The sequence below is a fragment of the Lontra canadensis genome, unplaced genomic scaffold (assembly GCF_010015895.1).
Source record: "Lontra canadensis isolate GAN:19392208 unplaced genomic scaffold, GSC_riverotter_1.0 scaffold21, whole genome shotgun sequence".
NCBI classification, from domain to species: Eukaryota; Metazoa; Chordata; class Mammalia; order Carnivora; family Mustelidae; genus Lontra; species Lontra canadensis.
In genome coordinates, this window is record NW_022631015.1 from 3,268,642 (window position 1) to 3,288,429 (window position 19,788).

The 19,788-nt window shown below is 52.4% G+C and overlaps 1 protein-coding gene across 2 annotated transcripts in view; it reads right to left on the minus strand.

The window, feature by feature from the left end:
* SLC22A23 (solute carrier family 22 member 23) overlaps positions 1 to 19,788 on the minus strand; it is a 167,158-nt gene that overhangs the window by 3,454 nt on the left and 143,916 nt on the right. The window contains exons 6-10 of one of the 2 annotated variants that reach the window (XM_032861479.1): positions 13,708 to 13,810; positions 11,503 to 11,735; positions 9,876 to 9,908; positions 9,727 to 9,750; positions 8,534 to 8,657 (exon numbers count right to left, since the gene is read on the minus strand). In XM_032861479.1, the coding sequence (XP_032717370.1) occupies positions 8,534 to 8,657; positions 9,727 to 9,750; positions 9,876 to 9,908; positions 11,503 to 11,735; positions 13,708 to 13,810 (517 nt within the window). The remainder of the gene's footprint in view (positions 1 to 8,533; positions 8,658 to 9,726; positions 9,751 to 9,875; positions 9,909 to 11,502; positions 11,736 to 13,707; positions 13,811 to 19,788) is intronic. The other variant, XM_032861480.1, reaches the window with a different exon arrangement.

Here is a 19,788-nt window from a genome sequence, read left to right on the forward strand (position 1 = left end):
AGACACTTCTTCAAAGACACTATACAAAGTATAAAACATTCAAAGCACCCGAGCAGATGTACAGTATCCCTGGCCATTAGATGCATACCCCAACCACAATGAGATACCGCCTCACACCCACCAGGACAGCAATGATCAAAAAGGCAGAGAATGGGGGCGCCTGGGAGGCTCAGTTGGTGACACATCTGCTTTCGGCGCAGGTCCTGATCCCAAGGTCCTGCGATCCAGCCCCACATTGGGCTCCCTGCTCATCAGGGAGTCTGCTTCTCCCTCTCCTGCTACTCTCCCTGCTTGTGTTCTCTCAAATAAAAAAAATAAAATCTTAATAAAACAAAAACAAACCAGAGTGACAAGTGTTCGTGAGGCTGCACAGAGAATGAGAACCCCAACCACCACCTCTAGGAAGGGAAAGGGGGGCAGCGGCTGTGGAAGCGCTTGTCAGTATCTGAAACAGTTAGTTAAATGAGAACTCTGCTCTCATGAGACCTAGGAAGCCTAGAGCCCACAGAAACTCAGAAGTGAATATTCGCTGCCGCATTATTCATAATAGCCCCAAATCCGAAAGAATCCTGGAGACTACCACCTGGTGAGATAAACTGTGGCACATCCTGGACAACGGAACAGTATCCCACAGTAAGGAGTGTAGCACTGACACCTGTCACAGCGTGGACGAATTTCAAAAACGTCCTACTATGTGACTGTAGACTCCATTTATATAAAATTTCGAAAAAGTGGCGGGGGTTAGGGGGGTGGGGGACAGATCTAGAGAGACCAAAAGCAGATTACTGATTGCCTGGGGCTGTGAGTGGGGACAGGGAGGACTGCAAAGGGCCAGGAGGGAACTCTCTGAGGTGATGGAAATGTTCGATATCTGGATTTATGGGGATGATGGCGCCAAAGATTATTGACTTTTATGTTTAAAATGCATGCATTATATGGTATATAAATTATACCGCAGTAAATCTTAAAAAAAAAAAAAACCCACAAAAAACAACCCAACACTGTTCTATCTATGGGGACTGGGGTGTCCTAACACAAACCCCCAAAGCTTCCAGTGTGGGGCAGCCACCCAGGCCTCCCCTCTGTGCCCCTTGCTGCTCAGGCTGGGGCGGGGGTTCTGCTCTGCTTGGCTCAGCAGCGGGCTCCCTCTTCCTGGGGCCTTCCCAGGGCCTTGCTGTCAACAGTGAACCGACAGTCCCTGCTGTCTACAGTAGGCCCTCTGGCTGGCCAGTCCTAGATCCACATGACTGACAGGAACGAGAGGGGATTCGGTGTCTGGGGCTCCCCAGGTCGACAGCTGTCCCTAAGGGCCACCGTAAAGCGGATGAATTAGTTTGATGGTCAAGACATGAAGGAGCACAGAAAAGAAACACTTTTTCTCAAAGAGTGGAACAGAAGAATGACAATCACGTGTGGGACAATGTTGCAGGGGGCGGTTCTCCCTTCCTCATTTGTCATGTTTCGTAGCAACAATGAAAGACACTGCTCTCTTTCCCTTCTCTCAGCCCCGAATAAGAAAAGGTCTTGTACCTCTGCTCACAGGAGGGGGTTCCTCACACCCCTCGTGCTGGGTGGGGAGAGGTGGGACACACTGACCTCAGGACAAAGCCAGAGCCTGGGAGTGGCCAGACTCTTCCCTGTCTCCGGCCTCCTCTGTCCAGCCGTACCCAAGCCCCATGGCTTCCAGTTCCGCCAGTCTGGGTCACACTCCCCTAACTGGCATGTCTTACATTCTCCTACTCCCTGGGGCTCTTTCCTCACTGCTGACAGAGTGACTCTTCTAGAACGTGGAGTGGATCATGCCGCTCCCTTTTTCAGGGTCCTTCGAGGGCTCCCTCCCGCCTCTAGCTGAGCCCTGGCCCCTGCACCTGCCTGACCAGCACCCCCAGTCCCTGAGCTCCTTGGCTTTCTCCCTCACTCTCTCTGTGAGGAGGCTGTGGCCTTTCTGCTCAGCTCAGGTCAGCCAGGTTCCCCCGGAGGCAACAGTTTACTCACGTGCTGCTGAAGAGGGAGCGGAGGCCCTTCCTGGGGATCCCCAGGCCTGGCACGGTTCCTGGCCCGGAGGCTCGGGGTCAAGCCGGGCAGCAACTGCCACCTAGTGCAGCAGGCCCACGTGCGCACGCACAGGCCAGAGCAGCCACCAGGCGCTCCCTGCTCCTCGGGCCGGAGTGCGCTGGTTAAGAGCACAGATCGGGAGCCAGCAGGCCTGGGTTCGAATCCTGCCTCTACTACCAAGCAGGCTCACCTACATGAGTCTCAGGGAGGAGATGACACGGGGACAGGAAGGGCACATCAACGGAGACGGGGTGCTGGTGTCCCTGAGGCTGGGCCAGGCATTCCCAAGTACATGCCGGCTGTTGTCATTCCCAGTTGTCTAAGCTCCTTCTCTCTTCTCTGTTGGCCTCCCAAGGCAGAAATCTCGCTGTATTTTTAACGTCTTTTTTGCGGCATTAATACTGAACAAGTGACAAAGTGCAGGAGGTGAAGGGAGGACAGGGAGATCAGTGGGTTGGTTGGGGTGTTGCTGGTTCCTCCGGGGAGCGCTAGGGAGTGACGGCGGGCCCGGGGCTGTGCAAATTCAAGCACTGGGAGGATGACGAGAAGATGGGTCCAGAGCCTCCAGGGAGGACGGAGACCTAAAGGTGGTCGGAAGCTGTGGTACCACTCTGGTCCTTCCTCTTCCTCTTTCCCTGGGCTTCCCCATCCACACCCTGCACCTGATGCCTCCTGAAGCTGCCTCTCACTGCCCCCCCTCCTTCCAGGCACCCCTGCTCCTGCTCACTGTCCCTTCAGAATGAAGCCTCGCTCCCTCCCGCGGCTTCTTCTCATACACACATCCCTCATCCCCATGAGGAGCCCCTGTCCCTCCAGTGTGCTCCCTGCAGCTCCCCCAACCCCTGCTTGCTTCTTGTGCTTGTGTCTGTGGGTCCCTCACAGACTGAAGAGGCATTCGGGGGTAGGGACCAGCTGATTGCTAAAACGGCCCCAATGAGTCACACCTCCAAGCGTTCATACCTTTGTATCTTGAATGTGAGCTGGACCTAGCAATTTGCTTTTCACCAACAAAATATGGCAAAGGTAATGAGATGTCCCTTCCATGATTAGGTTATGAAAAGACTGACTTCTAGCAGATTCTCATGCTGGCTTTGATGAAGCAAGCTGTGATGTTATTATACTCCAGGTGGCAGGGATCTAGGGTGACCTCCAGCCAGCAGGGAACGGATGCTCTCAGTCCAATAGTGAGGAACCGAACCCTGCGTTCTGGTGGGAATATCTGTCTCCCCATCCACCCCAATTCCTATGTTGAGCTCCTCATCTTCAGTGTGATGGTGTCAGGAGGCCGGGAACTTCGGGAGGTGATTAGATCTGGTTTGGGAGGTGATAAGGTGCCTTAGAAGAGGCACCCCAGAGAGCTCCCTCACCCCTCCACCGCGTGAGGACATGGAATCCCAAAGGGATAGAGGAAGGATGGCCACTGACAAACCAGGAAGCAGACCAACCAAACACCAAATCTGTGGGCGCCTTGATCTTGGACTTGCAGCTTCCAGAAATAAATCACTGTCATTTATAAGCCACCCCGTCTGGTATTCTGGTTTAGCAGCACGAACACATGAAGACCAAGTCCTGAATGAGCTTGAAGCCCGATGCTACCCTGGCTGACTGTAGCCCATGGGACATCCTGAAGCAGAAGGCCCAGCTAGACTTTGCCAACTCCTGCTCACAGACACTGTGAGACAACAAGCTGGTGTTCTTTTAAGCCACTAAGTTTTGGGATAATTTATTACACAGCAATAGATAACTAGTACACACAGTGAGTGATGGAATTTCCTAGCCTTAGGTATGGAAGAAGACAGCCACCTCTCACCCAGACTGGGATGTGTCACTGGTCCTATGTGTTAGAAAGCCTTTTGCCAAGGGAGAGATGGGAAGGACTGTAGAGCAGCCACACTGTTGTGCTACTGGGCCATCAAGGGAACACAAGTAAGGAATAGCAATATTTTGGGGAGACATCCCCCAGATACAGCACCCTTCCCAGGCAGACAGTCCCAGACCACCTTCTGAAGACACTGCACCTTTCTGTTAGTATTTCTTCATATGCCTACCGTCCTTATTTAGTTTATGAGCTTGTCAAGGGCAAGGATTATTTTCTAGAATATCAACCAACACGTATTATTTATGCTTAATAAATATTGGATGCTTATGGATTATGCTGGCTTCCTAGGTAGGAAGGTCAGCTCACCCGAATGAATGGGGCGGGTTAAAAATAGATGACCATCAGGAAGAGTGATGGGATGGGAACCAAGAATACGGACACCTAAAATAGCCCCTTTGTCTTTTCGGTCATTCTGGCCACTTGAGAAGCCGCAAGATGTAGCGAGGGACAGACAGATGCCAGGGTTAATGGACGTGTTTCTTTGGGGCCCTTACTACCAATAAGACATCCTTTTCTCTGCAGCCTTCTGGATTTCCATGGGACCTTCCTGTCACTACATGTAGCCGGCACTGACAAGTAGAGGGAGACTAACCTTGCTCAGTGCATATGAAGTCCACACGTGAGTTAACTTACAGGATGGGAGGTTCCACGGACCCATGGGGAAGGGTACAAACAGTCACGGTCAAGGCGGCAGAAGTCAGCATGGGACAAAGTCTCGCGTCATAACGCCAAAATAATACATTAATAATTCATGTCAAATATATTTATGGTAGGATCAGACAGCTCACGTAAGTATCTGCACGCACGTGTGTATGTGTATAAATAAAACGCAGACTACGTACGTGTGCATATATAATATGCATATTTCTTTATGTATTTTTTTCACAAAAGCAATTTTCTGTTTGCTTTTCTGTCAAGAATACCTTGAAATTATTCAGTAAGGTTAGGAACACCTTTGAAAGAATTTGGTATACCATTCTTGGCTTTGTGTTGTCTTTTTGAAATCTCTGTTTGGAGAATGGAGTCCTAATTTTGTGTTTGGCTCTCAAGTGCTAACCTTTCTTTCCTCCCCTGAAATGCAGACTCTGTGCATGTCCTGCTTTTCTTTAGACTGTCACTAGAGGGCAGCATGTACCCACGTGTAAATATCAGAGCAGGCAGCCGGCTCAATTTAGAGATAAAAAATTTACAGGCAAATTTTGTCTCCCTGTGCATGAGGAGCACAGAAAATTTTAATATCCACCAGATATCTTTATTTCACTAGTAATAATATCTAAATTAAGGATATAAAAGCCGATGCACAGGCAGACTTACTATTAGAAGTAGTAAGCTTAAATTAAGAATTCCAGAATCTTCAAATCATTCCTTTAAACATGGGAATACTGAGCATCTTGTGTTTAAACAGAACAAACCTCCCATTTCTCACTTCCTCTTACGTTTTACTTAATTTTTTTGGACTCCATTTCTGTGAAGTCAAGGATTAACAAATATTTGTGCCAGTTTTACAGAAATAATATAACTGCCAGAAATACTCGGGTAGGAATAATTAATAATATCCATTGTCATCACTGAGGCTGGATCCTCTCGACAGACTCCTTCTCCCTCCAGCATCACTACCCTGTATGTGACAAGGCCGTCAGTCATAACTTGTCTCGTGTTAGGGCAAAAAGATAAAGTCCGGCTGAAGGACTTGCCTAAGGCCACACGGAGGAAAGTGACCTCTGCGGTCATACACACAGCCACCTGCTCTCACGCCCAGATCCAAATCTGAGGCTCGAGGCCACATTCTCTATGCTTTGCTTTTTGTCCTGCTGTGGAACTCCAAGCCTGCGTGCTGTGGCTCCTTGACCTTAGCATTTGTTGTTGCTGTGTGCGTGTATGTGTGTGTGTGTGTGTGTGTGTGTGTGTGTGTGTGTGTTATGTATATAATGTATATATTTAATATATATATATATTTAAGACACAAATCTTTAAAAAGTTAAGTAGACTCCACATGTCCCATTACACAGGCCATCTTTGTCCTTGGTGCCTGTTCCTGAGGCACCTTTAGAAGGGAGGACAGCAAGGCCCAGGTTCTTAGTCCTGAGGCATGAATAGGGAGGAATCACTCAGAAGGAAGTTCTCAGAGAAGGCAAATTCCAAGAAAGAAGTTTCTAGAGAAAGGAGTAGGACAGCGCAAAGGAGAGGAAGTAGAAGAGAATCAGGAAAGAGTAGCTGAGCTCAGACCAGAGCATTAACAGCCAAGGCCTAGGGGCTCGGAGGGAGCCTGTGTGGAGCTGCCGGACAATGAAACGGGCTTGTGATCACCGGCATCTGCCTCATCTCTGAACTTTGCTGAAGGGTGAGGAGGTAGGTGATGTCCTCATGGGCTCCCAGATGGACACTGCAGAGAAAAGATGGTCCTGCACCAAAAAAAAAAAACACCCACTGCTTCTAGATGAACCAGGCCCCGGGGCCACTTCTAACTAACCCCAAGGGCAGAGCTGCTGCAGACCCAGGGTCCTCCCCATCAGCCTGCAGAGGCACCTGAGTCCTGAAGCCTCAGGAAGCAAACGGAGGGAGAGCGGTGTTGCCAGTGACGCCATCCAGACCAGGCCTGGGTGGGAGGGAAGCACTTCTCTGCAACAGAGAGTCTGGATGGGATCTCGCGACATGATGAATACATTCATCAGACCCTAGTGAGTGTGTCATTCCTGGACAACGGATTTCCACGAGCCTCTGTACGAAAAAGTTCTCATCCTCCTATTTGCTACTCGTTAGTGATTCCAGGCATCTCCCCCTGGGCTACTGGTTCTGGGTCAGGAGGGATGTTTTTAATAACAGCCTTGTAGAAAAAGGTTCATTTCATATTAAGAAAAATGAAGCTCATGGAATGTTGTATGTCAGTTACACTTCAGTGAGTAAAAGAGAAAGCTCGCACACCCCAAGCCTCTCACCCTCGTTTATCTGGGATTCAGCTGTGTGAAGGAGGGGGAGGGGAGGAAGGCCAGTTTCTGTCCTGGGGACTCTGCAGGAACTGTCCCAGAGTGTGTCTGCAAGAAAGAGCCAGGCCGCTGAAGGGGAGGGGTGCAGGAGTGACTCAGGACCCCTTCCCTCCTGGCCGGAGATCCCCATTGGCCTCGATTTCCTTTCTTCCCTCTCCGAGTACAAAAACAGCACCAAAGGTCAAATATTTTTTCTAGTGTGTCATCTTGGCAAGCCAAATCGAAGAATGTATTTGTTGAATTTCTATCCCCAAATGATCTTGGCAGGTCTGCATCAAAGAGGAAGAGGACAGTGCATTTCCTTCTGTTTAGCTTGTTAAGCAAAATCTAACAATGACTAATGAGGTCCACCACCAGCACAGTTAAGGGGTGGCCACCACCAGAGAAAGGTCCACAATAATGCCAATCTATGGGGAGACCAGCAGGAAAGCCAGAGATCCGACCTTGACTTCTGCTTTAATGAAAGAACCCTCTTTGCTGGATTCTTTGGCCAAGGAAGGAAATTTTAACTAGGTAAAGAAAAGACACGGAGGGAGATGCTGTCTGCTTGAGACATTTTGCAGCCTCGAGCATGAAATAAGGTTCAGGCTTTTTTCTTCCCTTCGGCTTAGGAGAGGGTCGGTATAGGGTGAATTACTTGGCATTTAATTGCTTTTTTTCTTACATATACCATCCCTTGGCATCTTATTCCACAGGCACTGAGTAGCCTTCAGACTTGACGCACATTGTAAAAATCTGGGAGAATGAAGCTAAATGAGGTCATGTGAAATTTCTCTTGTCAGCATGACTCCTGGAAATGTGGGAAGAAAGTCCATGAACCTACCTGCCTTTGCTCAAAGACCTTCCCAGCACCCGAGGGTCTAAAATAATTAGTCTGCACGAGTCCCGCCTTGACCTGTACTGGGCTCTCTTGTCTGTCCGCGTGGGAAAGTCAGGGTGGATGGGTGTCGTCATGCTGACTTCTGGGTTTTCTTTCACAGCTGAATAACTTCCTAATTTATTCACAGTTTATATGTTCGAAAAGCATGTGTGTTAGCAATGCTAATGATATTCCCATGCCAAGTTCAGTGTGATGTCAATCACGGTGAGCCCTTCTGTAAGTCACAAACAGTAATTACCAGGAAAATGACATGATTCCGTAGTTACGTGATGCCCTTTTAACTGAAGGCAAACCCTTTTATTATGCTGTAATCTTAGTAACATCAAAGGGTAGGTACCAGCCAGGTACCACTATCTGGGACTGGCACCAAGAAAGGATCAGACCTTACTCCGTGAACTAAGACAAGAGTAGTTAAGCCCCAGGTAACACCCCCTTTCAGATGGAACCGTACAGGGCTTTCTGCACCCTGAAAAGTTCCCTGCTCCCTGCTCCTCTGGCTCCTTGCCTGGATGGAGCCCGGGGTCAAGCTCTCAGCTGACTCTCGGTTGCCTCAGAGTCAAGGCAAAGCTCTCCAGCTGAAGGCCGGACATGCCTGGCACGCATGCTGCACCCTGGTCTGGAGGCCAGGGCAGGACACAACTGATGCTGGTTCATTCCACAGGAGCCTCGCTCCACACCCAGCCCTCTCCTGAGTCCTAGGGAGAAGGTGCAGGTGGGGCCCCTCCCGTGACCTACCTGATTACCGTGGGGGTGATCTCGGCACAGAAGAATACACTGAGGCTTCCCACCGCGTGGGAGGCGAACATGCCCACGATGGAAAACGTGATGGAGAATTTGTCCTTGACACTATCACTCATACCTGAAGGAGAATCGGAGGGAGACAGTGAGGGGGCGGGCAGAAGGGAAGGGAAAAGGAGGCTGGCAAGGCAGGTGGTGGGAGGGCGGTGCAGAGACAGCAGCGGGACAAGGGGTGGGGGAGGGACTAGGCCCACACGAAGGGTCTTCCCCTTCCCCCTTCTCAGTTCGGGGTGCAGCATGGGGCACTCAGTTCCCTCTGGAGACCAAGGAGCACTTCTAGGTGTAACGGGTCAGACCCTCTTGGTAGAAGACTTTGTTGGGGGTTCCCGTGATTGCCTGTGGGCCAGGAATGCTGGAGCTCACGCGGATTCCAGATTCCAGAGGCCACAAGCTGTGCCTGGCTGAGGGGAGGCTGGCGGTCTCCCCTGGGACTCTAGCAATGTCCCTTCTATCCCAGCCTCTGGAGGAACAAGGCCTCCGCCTCCAGAGAGCTCTGGCTACCCTGGCCTTAGGTTCGACCCATCCAAAGCACAGGACAGGGTATGCCAGGTTGGACTGAAGGGAACAAAAACTCTAATAACTCAACAGAAGAATTTATGGCCCGGAGGGACACTGCTCAACCCATCTGAGCACCCTGCCAATGGCACCAGAGTCTGACCGCACACCCAGGCAGCGTCTAGCACAGAGCACGGGCATGCGGTTGGGGTCGTACATTTGGGGCACAGCGCAGTTCCCTGCAAAGCATTTCCTGAACCCAGGGGACCTCAGAGCAGACAGTCCCAGCAGCACGGGCTCGGAGCAGGCCAGGCATGTGCGACCAGCAGCAATGCCATCCCCGTGGCCGAGAGCAGCCAGCTGCTGTGATGGACAAAGGGGGACAGCAACTTCCCCTGGCGGCACAGTCAGCAGGATGTCCGGCACTCCCTGGGGGTTTCTCATGTCACCCAGGCACCGTCCCTGAGACTGGCTGCAGCAGGGCTCCGGGCTGACTGACTGCCGAGGCCAGAGCGGGGGTTGGGCGGGGTTGGGGGAGGCCATGCGTGCAAGCCAGGCACAGACTGAGAAACGAGGTGCTCTTTCTAGAGGCAAGAGGGAGTAGAGAATACAAATGTATGCTTATAGTGTCCAACCTACGGCCAACTTCAGCTGCAACTCTTGAAGGATAAGGAGAGAGGGGGAGAGAGAGGGGAGGAAACCACAGTCTGTGAGTCTTGACGAAAAGGCCCTCTTGGGTGCAATAAAAAGCGATCAAGTGCATGGCGCGGGCCTCGGGACTCACCTGAGTCTGGATGCTGGCTGTACTTCCCAATCACTGCGGCCCCAGGAGTGACGCCCCCATGCGGACGCGGGTGAAAGTGCGTAGAGAGGGGGGAAAGAAAGCCTGTTAGGTATGAAGCCGCTACCCTGCTTTTCCATGTGACTGGCTTCTCCGTGACCTCCCTTCAGGCCTGGATTGGACCCCTGCCCCCCGCCAGGCCCATGGGGAGCAGGGCCAACACCTGCTGCAGGCCAGTTGTTAGAAGGATGCAGAGACCTACGGGCGACAGAGCCCCTGGACATGGCCTGGCTTCCAGATGTGGGGGGAAATGGAACTCTTCAGGACAGAGACCCCAGCAGCTCCTCTAGACCTCCAGCTACAGGATTAATTTCATTGTGAACAATTCTCCCCGAGTCACTGCCGGTCTGTGCTGCAGGGAGCAGCAAGGACCGCGGGGGCAGACCTGTCAGGCGACATTTCCGTGTGCTCTGAGCCCTGAGGCTCACGGCTTCTCGTGTGCACCTAGTTCCTGGAGCTTTCCTGCTCAGGGACAAGGAGGGCACCTGCGACACCCCCAAGGGGCTGCCCCTCCCTGCACCCAAGGCTCAGGAGCTTGCACAGGGCTCCCTGGAAGGGTAGGTTGGGCGGCCCCTGCCAGGGGACAGACACCACTTCTCTGTTTCCTTGTTTGTCACAGCTGAAAATAAGACCTGTCTCCCAGCAAGAGGCAGAATGCATGGGAACGTGCATGGGAAATTGCTCCCGAGGCTGAAAGGAGCTGTTCTTTAATCCAGTTTGCACAACGAGGTTGAGAAAGTTTTGAGTTTTTTTCTTTTTCTTCTATTCCGGACACTGACTTTCCTACCTCGGAGCAGGAGAAGGCTTTCTGTTTGGTCAGGAGCTCTGGTCTGTGCTGCACCTGGACAGGCCTCGAGTCCAAGTCCCAACCCTCAGGTGGGCTCTCTTTGTGAGGAGGGGAGTGATCTGTGGCCTCTGTTCCCCGAAGGGGCCCAGCCTGCCCAGGGAGCTCCGTGCCCGGCTCTTCTGGGTCTCGCTCTGGGCCGGTCAGAGGGACGCCTGGTGCTATTTCCATGCACGAGGAGCCGTGTCAAGTATGCCGCATGGATTCCCTAGTTTTTCTGTGTTATTTTTAGCACTTACTGAGGAATTCTCTGGCCTAAAGACAAGCTGATAAACTTGGGAGGAGCTGCTGAAAAGCAGTATTCCAGTTCAAGGGTGTCAAACGGCCCCCTGTTGTCCCATGAAAGAGTGCATTGTTCTTTTCCCCACGTGACCTATGACAAAGACACAGCCTGGCCCTCCGTGAAATCTCGCCCACCAGGACTCAGCGGGCCTCCCATGCAGGGAATGACCTGTAGCCAGGAAGGCTCCCAGTTCCAGTCCCAGGCCGGGGGGAGGGGGGTGAGGGGGAAGCACAGGGCACTCCATCGAGGGCCGTCACCATGGCCATTCCAGTCCTTCCCAAGGCACTTTCCTCAAGCTGTTGATTCTGGAATAACAGCTCAGGTCACAGAAAACTTCCCTCCAGTCTCACCCAGCTCTGTCCAATACGCTTTGGTCACGGGCCAGCTCTCCTCCCCCACGCCCCCCCCCCCCCCCGGCCCATCCACTCCCCAGACCCACTCACGGTTGAGGAGCCCAAGCTGCAGAAGCGAGGCCAGGGCGGTGAGAATCATGAAGAGCAGCAGCCCGCCCCTGCGCCCCAGGAGCCTGACCACCAAGCACATGGCCAGGCAGGACGCCAGGGCGATGCTGGCCACGGTGTAGTAGTCGGCATAGAAATTCTCCAGGAGCGGCACCTTCACCTCGTGGCCCATCATGCTCCGGGCAAAGCAGTGGTGGATCCCGTAGCCCGTCAGCCTGTGGGGACGCACGGCCAAGGGGGCGGTGGGCCGGCGGACAAAGGCAGGAAGGCTCAGTGACCAGGACACAGAGTGGCAGCTCAGCATGTCCTGGAAGACATGTGCTCACCACGAGCGAGTGCACGACCGGGCGCAAGGCAGAGGGACTTCAGAGACATGACCAGAGTGGGCCCCTCTTGGTGGGGGGGGCTCGCTCTCCTTCACCTTCCCTTTAGCAGAAGAGCAGGGCCACACAAGCAGTGAGGCCTTCTGTTCGAACACCAGCCAACAAATCCACCATGACAAAGCACTCCCCACGCCTCAACTCACTTCATCCCATGTGGGCACTTAGGAGCTCCTGTCAGACCCATTTCACAGATGGGCAAAAAGGCCTAAGGAGGGTAAGCAGCTTGTCCCAGTCTACTGAGCGGACAGGCGACAACTTCAAAGACATCCTGCCTGTCTGGGCCTCAGCTCTTCCTTCAGCACTCAGGGTTCTGCAAACTTGGGGATGCGTCCGGAGAACTACTGACTTAACCATGTTGCTACTGACACACATGCCCTGGGAAAGGTGTAGAAGTCAGGCCAGGTGAAGACGTCTGGTCTTGGAGACTCTGTGTCCATTCTTAATTTACACTCTTCCCCTTCCTTTGCCCTGGGTCAAGCCTCTTTTTTTCCTTCCCCCAGAGAATCCTATAAACCTGCTGGGACATGTGTGTCCTGATTGCCGGAGGCAGAAGTCCAGTCTAGGAAACGGGATTCTGAACGCACTGGGGCCCCCAACCCCCACCGCCACAGGAGGCTGCAGGTGCATGTGCCCCATGAGGGCAGCCGTGAGAGCTCATTGGTGATGTCAGCCCTCGGCAGCCATCCCAGAGCTAAAAATTTCCTTCTCTCCCAACCCCTCTTCCGTGCTTTGGGGAAATCGAAGTGCTTTTATCACACCATGAGGATGCATCAAGGTCAATGGCAACAGACCCCTGCCCCCGTAGGAGGCTGCCGTTTGCCAAATGAACTCATTTCCACGTGGGAAATCCTCGGCAGAGGGCCTGCTGGTGCCGTCCTTTTATCATCAAGCAACTGGTGAGATTTGGTTCCTCTCTGGGAATCCCAGATGACTTTCTCTGCTGCTCAGCCTACGCGGGTCTCAGGGAAATCTACCTTTTTGTTCTGGTAGGAAGGCGGTCTTCTGACCACAGCAGGGAACAAGGTCAGAGAGAGGCATCCTCCTTCCCCCAAAGAAGCAGCATTAAAATGGAAACTTGCCATCTCCTTTATGTCATAATTTGTGTTTTTTCCCCTGAACTAAAAGTTGGAGAAGTCATTCCATTTTTAATGGTCCCATTAGCCTAACTAGCTAGTGTCTGTCTGAGACTGGACAGTGGCATGGTAGCCGGGTCCGGAGCTGGCTGTGAGCGGGGAGGCTGAGGCATCAGGGCTCCAGCTCTGACCCACTGTGTGCCTAGGGCCTCTGTCCTGCCACATGTAGGACAAGGGTATAAGTAGGAACCCCAATATTGAGAACCGATTAAATGGCGCTGCTTTGATAGAAATAGCTGTGGGGATGGTTGGACCAGAGCCTTGACCACGGGCCTCTTTCCTGGACAGCAGTCCTGAGGCCTTTCACAGCTGAGTGCGAAACTGCCCCCTTCCACCATAGCCTCTAACACCAAATGGGGGTTAACACCCCACCGCACCTTAGGTGACCTCTGACCCTGAGTGAAGGCCACCTTGTGTGGTCAGGGAAGGGTGGGGTTATTAAGCTGTGGGTCAAAATGAGAAAGACCTTCTTGGTAACACTGATACTGGGGCTCAACTCAGGGCCTCTTGGTAAAGAGCAAAGCTCTTTGGGCTGGCCAAAGACCCCCCCGTGGCTGTAATTCAGGATCTAGCTATGGGAGGAGGAGGGCCCCACTGCCCTCTCCTCCAGCCCCTCTCCTTCCCAGCCTCTCCCTGACACCTCCCCTCTCCATGTCCCTCTTGCGACTCACGAGTTCACACACAGGACCACAATGTTTTTCCACAGGTTCCGGGTTCCCACCACTTTCACGATGCAGACCTTCTTGGGCCTCCTGGAAAGCTCCTTCTCCAGCTCTGCAGGGAAAGAGAGCCTGTGACCTCTCGGCAGGACCCCGGACAGGCGACCTCACGCACGTTCCCAGACGTGGGCATCATGACAAGGGAAACAATTTTTTTTTCTTTAAGCCAGGAGACAGGGTCTGGCCCTCAGGTTAGAAAACGTGTCCACAGAGACATTAGCTTTGTACTTCAAATTTCCTCGTAGGGCTGGAAGGGAGCCACAGCACGCCATCTGTGTCCCTTGCCACTGTAAAACCTTTCTCACCAGAGAGACAGGATCCGCACAAATAAGCCATCAGGGCAGACTCACTCCGCTCTGCCTGAGCTCAAAACTCAGTGACATTCTAGGTTACGGAGGCACCGGTCAGGTTCTGGCCATGTGAAAATAAGCAGTTCCTTCCCGTCTAGGGTCTGATCTGTCTGCCTCACCCGCTGCTCAGAGGCCAGGAGAAGCTCAAGATCCCTAACTTCGTGGGCAGCGATCTCCAAAAGAGAACTACACGCGTGAGTGCACACATGTGCACAGAAGGGCAGACATAAGCGTATGCACACATGTGTATGTGTACGTCTTAGTGAACAAAATTGTTTGCAACCTGAGCAAGACAGACAGTGTTTTGCTCAGTGATGTGACCAACTCCAAGGTTATGAAAAAGAGTTTCTCGTGAGGCTCAGACTAGCTCTGAAAGCCGTTCTGAACAGACTCCCAACAGACTCCAACCCCACATTCACAGGGTTAAGCGGTTTGCGGAAGCCTGGGTGTTGACGTAGCACTTTCACAGGGAAGGTCAAAACAAGGAAATGCCCCAGCCTTCAAGGTCTCCCTGTGCTTCTGGGAGCAGAAATGTCTCACATTCAGCCTCCGAGGCCCCTCCCTGTGGGTCCTCAGGGAGTCATTCTCTACTCTTGAGCTCAAAAAGGAAAAGGAGACCTGACCCACTGTTGGGTGGCCGGTGCTCCTCAAGACGGTCAAGGCCACGAGAAATAAGGCACAGACCCAAGGAGGCTAGGGAGGCGTCACCATGAAGTGTGATCCTGGATGGGATCCTGGGACAGGAAGTCATTAATGGAGAGACTGGTGACATCCAGGGAGAGGCTGGGGTCAGTTAGCCATGCAGTACCAGTGGCAGTTTCTCAAGTGAGACAAAGGTCCTATGGTAATACATTAACAATAGGGGACACGGAGTGCAGGGGATTCAGAAATTCTGTACTAGGTTTGCGACTTTTCTGTAAACCTAAAAATAGTCCAAAATAAGTTGACTAAGAAAACCAAACCAACCAACCAAAAGCAGCAGTATGGGTGGGAAGGCCCAGTCTACTGAGGAAGGCTTCCAAGCTTGGAAGAAAGAGAACTGCCTCAGGAGAGACCCTAGAGCAGTGTGTACAAAGGGGACTGAGCTACTGAAGTGCTCTCTGGTATTCCTTAGGGCCATTCCCACCCCTGGACGTCCCCACTTCAACTCTCCTCTTATACCTCCTGCCTGCCATCCCATGGCCGAAGGGACACAAACTTTATTAGTTTGGAAGGAAAATATGTAGCTTAACCATGAGGACTTAATAGCTACTTATTTAAACAACTTTTTTTTTTTTTTTTTTTTTTTGGAGGGGGGATCAGTGTCACCAGCTGGGGCATTGAAGGGAGAAGGAAAAGTCTTTTGATGTCTGAGGGATGCCATGCCACCTGAGTTTCCAGAACTTTCTTCCTTCCCCTATTTAGATGCAAAATTGAGGTCTGTGCACAAGCCAGAACAGCTAGCACTTCAGCTGTCTATCCATGGATTCCCCCCAGCTCCCAAGGTCTTCTGAACCTTTATTTTCCCCTCTGCAAACATAGGCTAATTTGATTTACAAACATCCTTTCCCCTTGGTTAAAATACTACAGAACTTTTAAAGAACATGGAAATAGTATGGTTACTGTTAACCAGTTTGATCATATGGTCTGAGTATCTTCACTGTTATAAAAGTTATCAGCAGAGGGTGGGGGGCAGGAGGGGTGTACCTGGCTGGCTCAGTTGGTTAATGATTTGCCTTTGGCTCAGGTCATGATCCCGGGGTGCTGGGATCGAACCCCATGGTGGGCTTCCTGCTCGGTGGTGTGTCTGCTTCTTCCTATCTCTCTGCTTCTCCCTCTCCCCCACCACCCTGGCTCATACTTTCTCTCTCTCAAATAAATAAAATCTTAAAAAAAAAAATCAAACTCATTAGGAATCAACTACAGTAGCCACACTTGTTCACCATTGAAATTGCCCAAGAAGAAAATGGCTGTTAGAATGTTCATATAAATTTTTTTTTTTTTTGTAACGTGGCCCACACCTAATTGCTAATACATTATTGTCTGAAACAGATGTTTAAAGAAACCACAGCAACTCTGACTGACCTGAGTGGTGGGTTTTGTTGGTGCTGTTGTTTTTTTAAATAACATTAAACTGGAGAGCCCACGGTCTACAGAACTGACCACAATCTACAGAGGTAACTGCATTATTCTAAACAGAATGAAATTAACCTGTCTGGGGCTATTGATATGTTGTTTCTGTTATACACATCACTGGCCTATTAACCACAACATAAAACTTCCTCAGCATGAAGTCTGTGTCTCTGGGACAAAATCCCCCAGCTCTGAGTCGTAAGAACCATCAGAGGACTTTTTCCATCTCTCCGGTCATCAGACCGAAAGTGGGGATGTCCTCGAGTCCTTGGACGTGGCTGCACAGGAGTACAGAGGGGATGCAAATTGGTCAGACTCTGAACCACCAAGGATGGGACTGTTAGAAGCATTTCCTCTCCCTCATTCTCTTCCCAAGCTTTCTGACCCACTGTCGTGCCCTGTCCCCACCCCCCCCACCCCCTGGCACATTTCAGCTGGACCTGTCAGGTCACAGCCTCACCTGTGATGCAGCAAGGGGTCTGACACACCTGGCAGGATCCCAGTGCTCATTGTTTTTGTTGAGCTTCCTTGGGAAGGCTGCTCTGGGCCTCTGTTCCTCGGCTGGTAAGTGGGGCAGTGCCCCGTCTTGGAGCATCATTACAAGGACCAAAGGAAGCGGGTGTAGCCCCGCATAGACCTGGTGAGCAGGCACCCTTTCTGGCCAGTGCTATGGCTGACCCAGGCGGTTCTGGCGTTCCCCCTCACCCCACCAGCTGCAGAAGGAGACGTGTCCCTGCAGACACACAGCAGTCATGACCTCAACAAACTGAAGAGATCCAGGGGAGGGGTCAACCATGCTTCTCCAGGACAGCACAGAGAAGGAGAAGGCAGTGGCAGGTCACTCAAGCCTCAGAGATGCAGGGAAAACACAGAGACAATATTTGCATTTGTTGGGAGTGGGGTGAGAGCAACTGGCTTTGCTCTTATACTTGTGTGCACTGCTAACACGTTCCTGCGGACGCTGGAGAAACACCCGTTATGGAAACGGAAAAAGAGAAGCGGGAGAGAAGGAAGAGGAGCAGGAGCACGAGGAAGAGAAGCAACTGTAGGGGGAGGAGGTGGAGCAGCAGGAGAGAGAGGAGGAGCCGGAGGAGCAGCAGTAGCAGGAGGAGCAGCTGGAGGAGCAGCAGCAGGAGGAGGAGCAGGAGGAGGAGGAAGAGGAGCAGGAGCAGGCAGAGGAGCAGCAGGAGGAGGAAGAAAAGGAGCAGGAGGAGCCGGAGGAGGAGGAGCACGAGGAGGAGTAGGAGGGGCAGGAGGAGGAGGAGCAGCAGTAGCAGGAGGAGGGGCAGGAGGAGAAGCAGGAGGAGGGGCAGGAGGAGAAGCAGGAGGAGCACCAGGAGGAGCTGCAGCCCCCTTGGCTGCCAGAACCATTCCAAAAAGCACTCCCTACAGGCTCCAAGGCAGCAGCTCTGAGGCCGGGAGCCCAGGAGAAGCCCGAGCTCAGAAGCCCAGAAAGCACCTGCTGTCTCTTCCGCGCTGCCCCTCCCCCCGCAGGTGGGGCTTTAGCGATGCCGGCACCTGGCCATTAGGATCAGTGGTTCCAGAGCAAGCCTCGGAGAACGCCTCCAGGGATCTTATCAGTCACCTCAGATAGCTCCCTCTTTAAAATCTACCCCACATTTTGACAAGTGACCCAGCAGCGCTGACCTCTGTACTTGCCTGTCATGGCACGTGGCCGCTGCTGGCCTGAAGCCCGGGGGAGGAGGAGTCAGCAGCTAGTGGGGTTAGCAGCAGGGCCCTGGAGTCAGCCGGCCGGGCTAGCCTCCGTGTCCTCACTTGCTAGTGCTGGGGCTGGGCAAGTGACCTAACCCTGGGGACGCAGTGGTGGCTGGATGCACAGATCTCCTTCTCACCTCGGTTTCTGACCAGACTGACCAGACGAAGTGGGGCAGGAGAGGGCAGAATCCAAGCTCAATCACGGAAAAGGGCTGAGTGAAGCCCCACGGGGGGCTGACGGGGGGACTCGCCATCTCCCATCCCACCAATGCTGGGCCTGCCGGGCTTCTCGGGGGGCGCTGCCCAGAGAGGGCCTGATGCCTGAGGACAGAGGACACCCGCTCCCTGCACAGGGCTTGTTCCTTCCACATGGAGTGACATCAGCAGCAGGCGGCAGTGCTCCCCAACACTTAGCCTGTCTGGGTCCCGCTGCCCCATTTGTCAAACGTGGGTGATGTGATGATTGACCTCACCAAGTCTCTGTCAAGAAGCGATGCGGGTGCAGTGTGTCTCCCAGGAAGACCTGGGGTGGGGACGGCCCTGCTGAGGGGAGGCCAGAGGTGCATTCTGAGAGCCTAATGCAGGCTGCAGAGTCTTTGAAAGGCAAGTAGACCCTGTGAGACAGGGTCCCAGAGCGGCTTCACTGAAGGTCATGGGGATCTAGCCCTGGGATTTCCGAGGGATTTCCGAGCCAGCAGTGTGAGGGGAGGGGCAGCGAGAGGGAGACAAGGCAGGTAGACCAGATAAGGGACAGGGATTGGTAGGTGGATGAGATGAGGTGTTGGGAAGAAGATTCCAAGCAGAAGAAAGCATTCTCTGAAAGTTGGAAGTGGCCAATTCCAATGAATGGGACACCTGCCTTCCCCTGGCACTGGCATCAATGCGTTTGACAGAGGGGAGTGAGCAGAGGTCTGAGACAGATGCGAACCGTGTGTCCCCAGCAGTGAGGGCCATGACTACCCTCCCGGGGCGGGCAATGTCCCACGTGTCAGCCTTCTGCAGGGACTGCCACAAATATCAGAAGCAAAGAAAGGAAAAAAAGATTTCCTACCACTTTCCAAAAATAGGAGGAAAATGAAGCAGTATAATTAGAATTGAGAAAACAAGATTTTCCCAGACAGTATTTTAACCAGAAAGAAATGGAATGCGGTGATTCCATTAGGGAAACGCCAGAAACAGATTATACTGTAGGACTTAAGAGCATTAACCAGCTAATGAACGGGGCTGGGAAAGTTTGGGAAGATGGCGTGGACTTTCTGAAATGAGCAAACAATGGCCCCCAAAGGGGAAGTTAATTCAAGGCCCGTTCTCTCCAGTGACAGTGGTGTCTCTGTCTGTGAGCTCCCCCTCCTCTTGCAGAGCAGCAGAGTGGAGCTGCTTCTGCTGGACTTCCGGAGTTCAAGTCCCAGCTCAACTACTCACTAGCTGTGTGACCTTCAACTAGATAATTCACCTCTCTGTGCCTCAGTCTCCTCATCCGCAATTCAGGATAATTACAGCACCTCTCTCGTAAGGCTGTTGTGAAGTATTCTGAGTGAATACATATAAAGCACTTAGTATTAAATATTAAGTTAGTATTTGCAAATCATTTGGGAAAGTGATTGACATACAAGCACCATGTGAATATCATCCTATTCTCATTGTCACTGGATAAAAAGGAACCCAGGTGCCCCTTTGCACAGCACTGGCACTCAGTACTCTTCATGAAAAGCAGACCTGGCTCATGGGCTTCTTTATTCCAGTAGAGCAAGGGCTCCAGGCTTCCTGAGGCTTTCAGCCTGTGCCGGGTGCCAGGCAGACCATGCCAACCCCACAGGTGGGGGCAGCCCAGCCTTTCTGTGTCCATCTCCCAGGT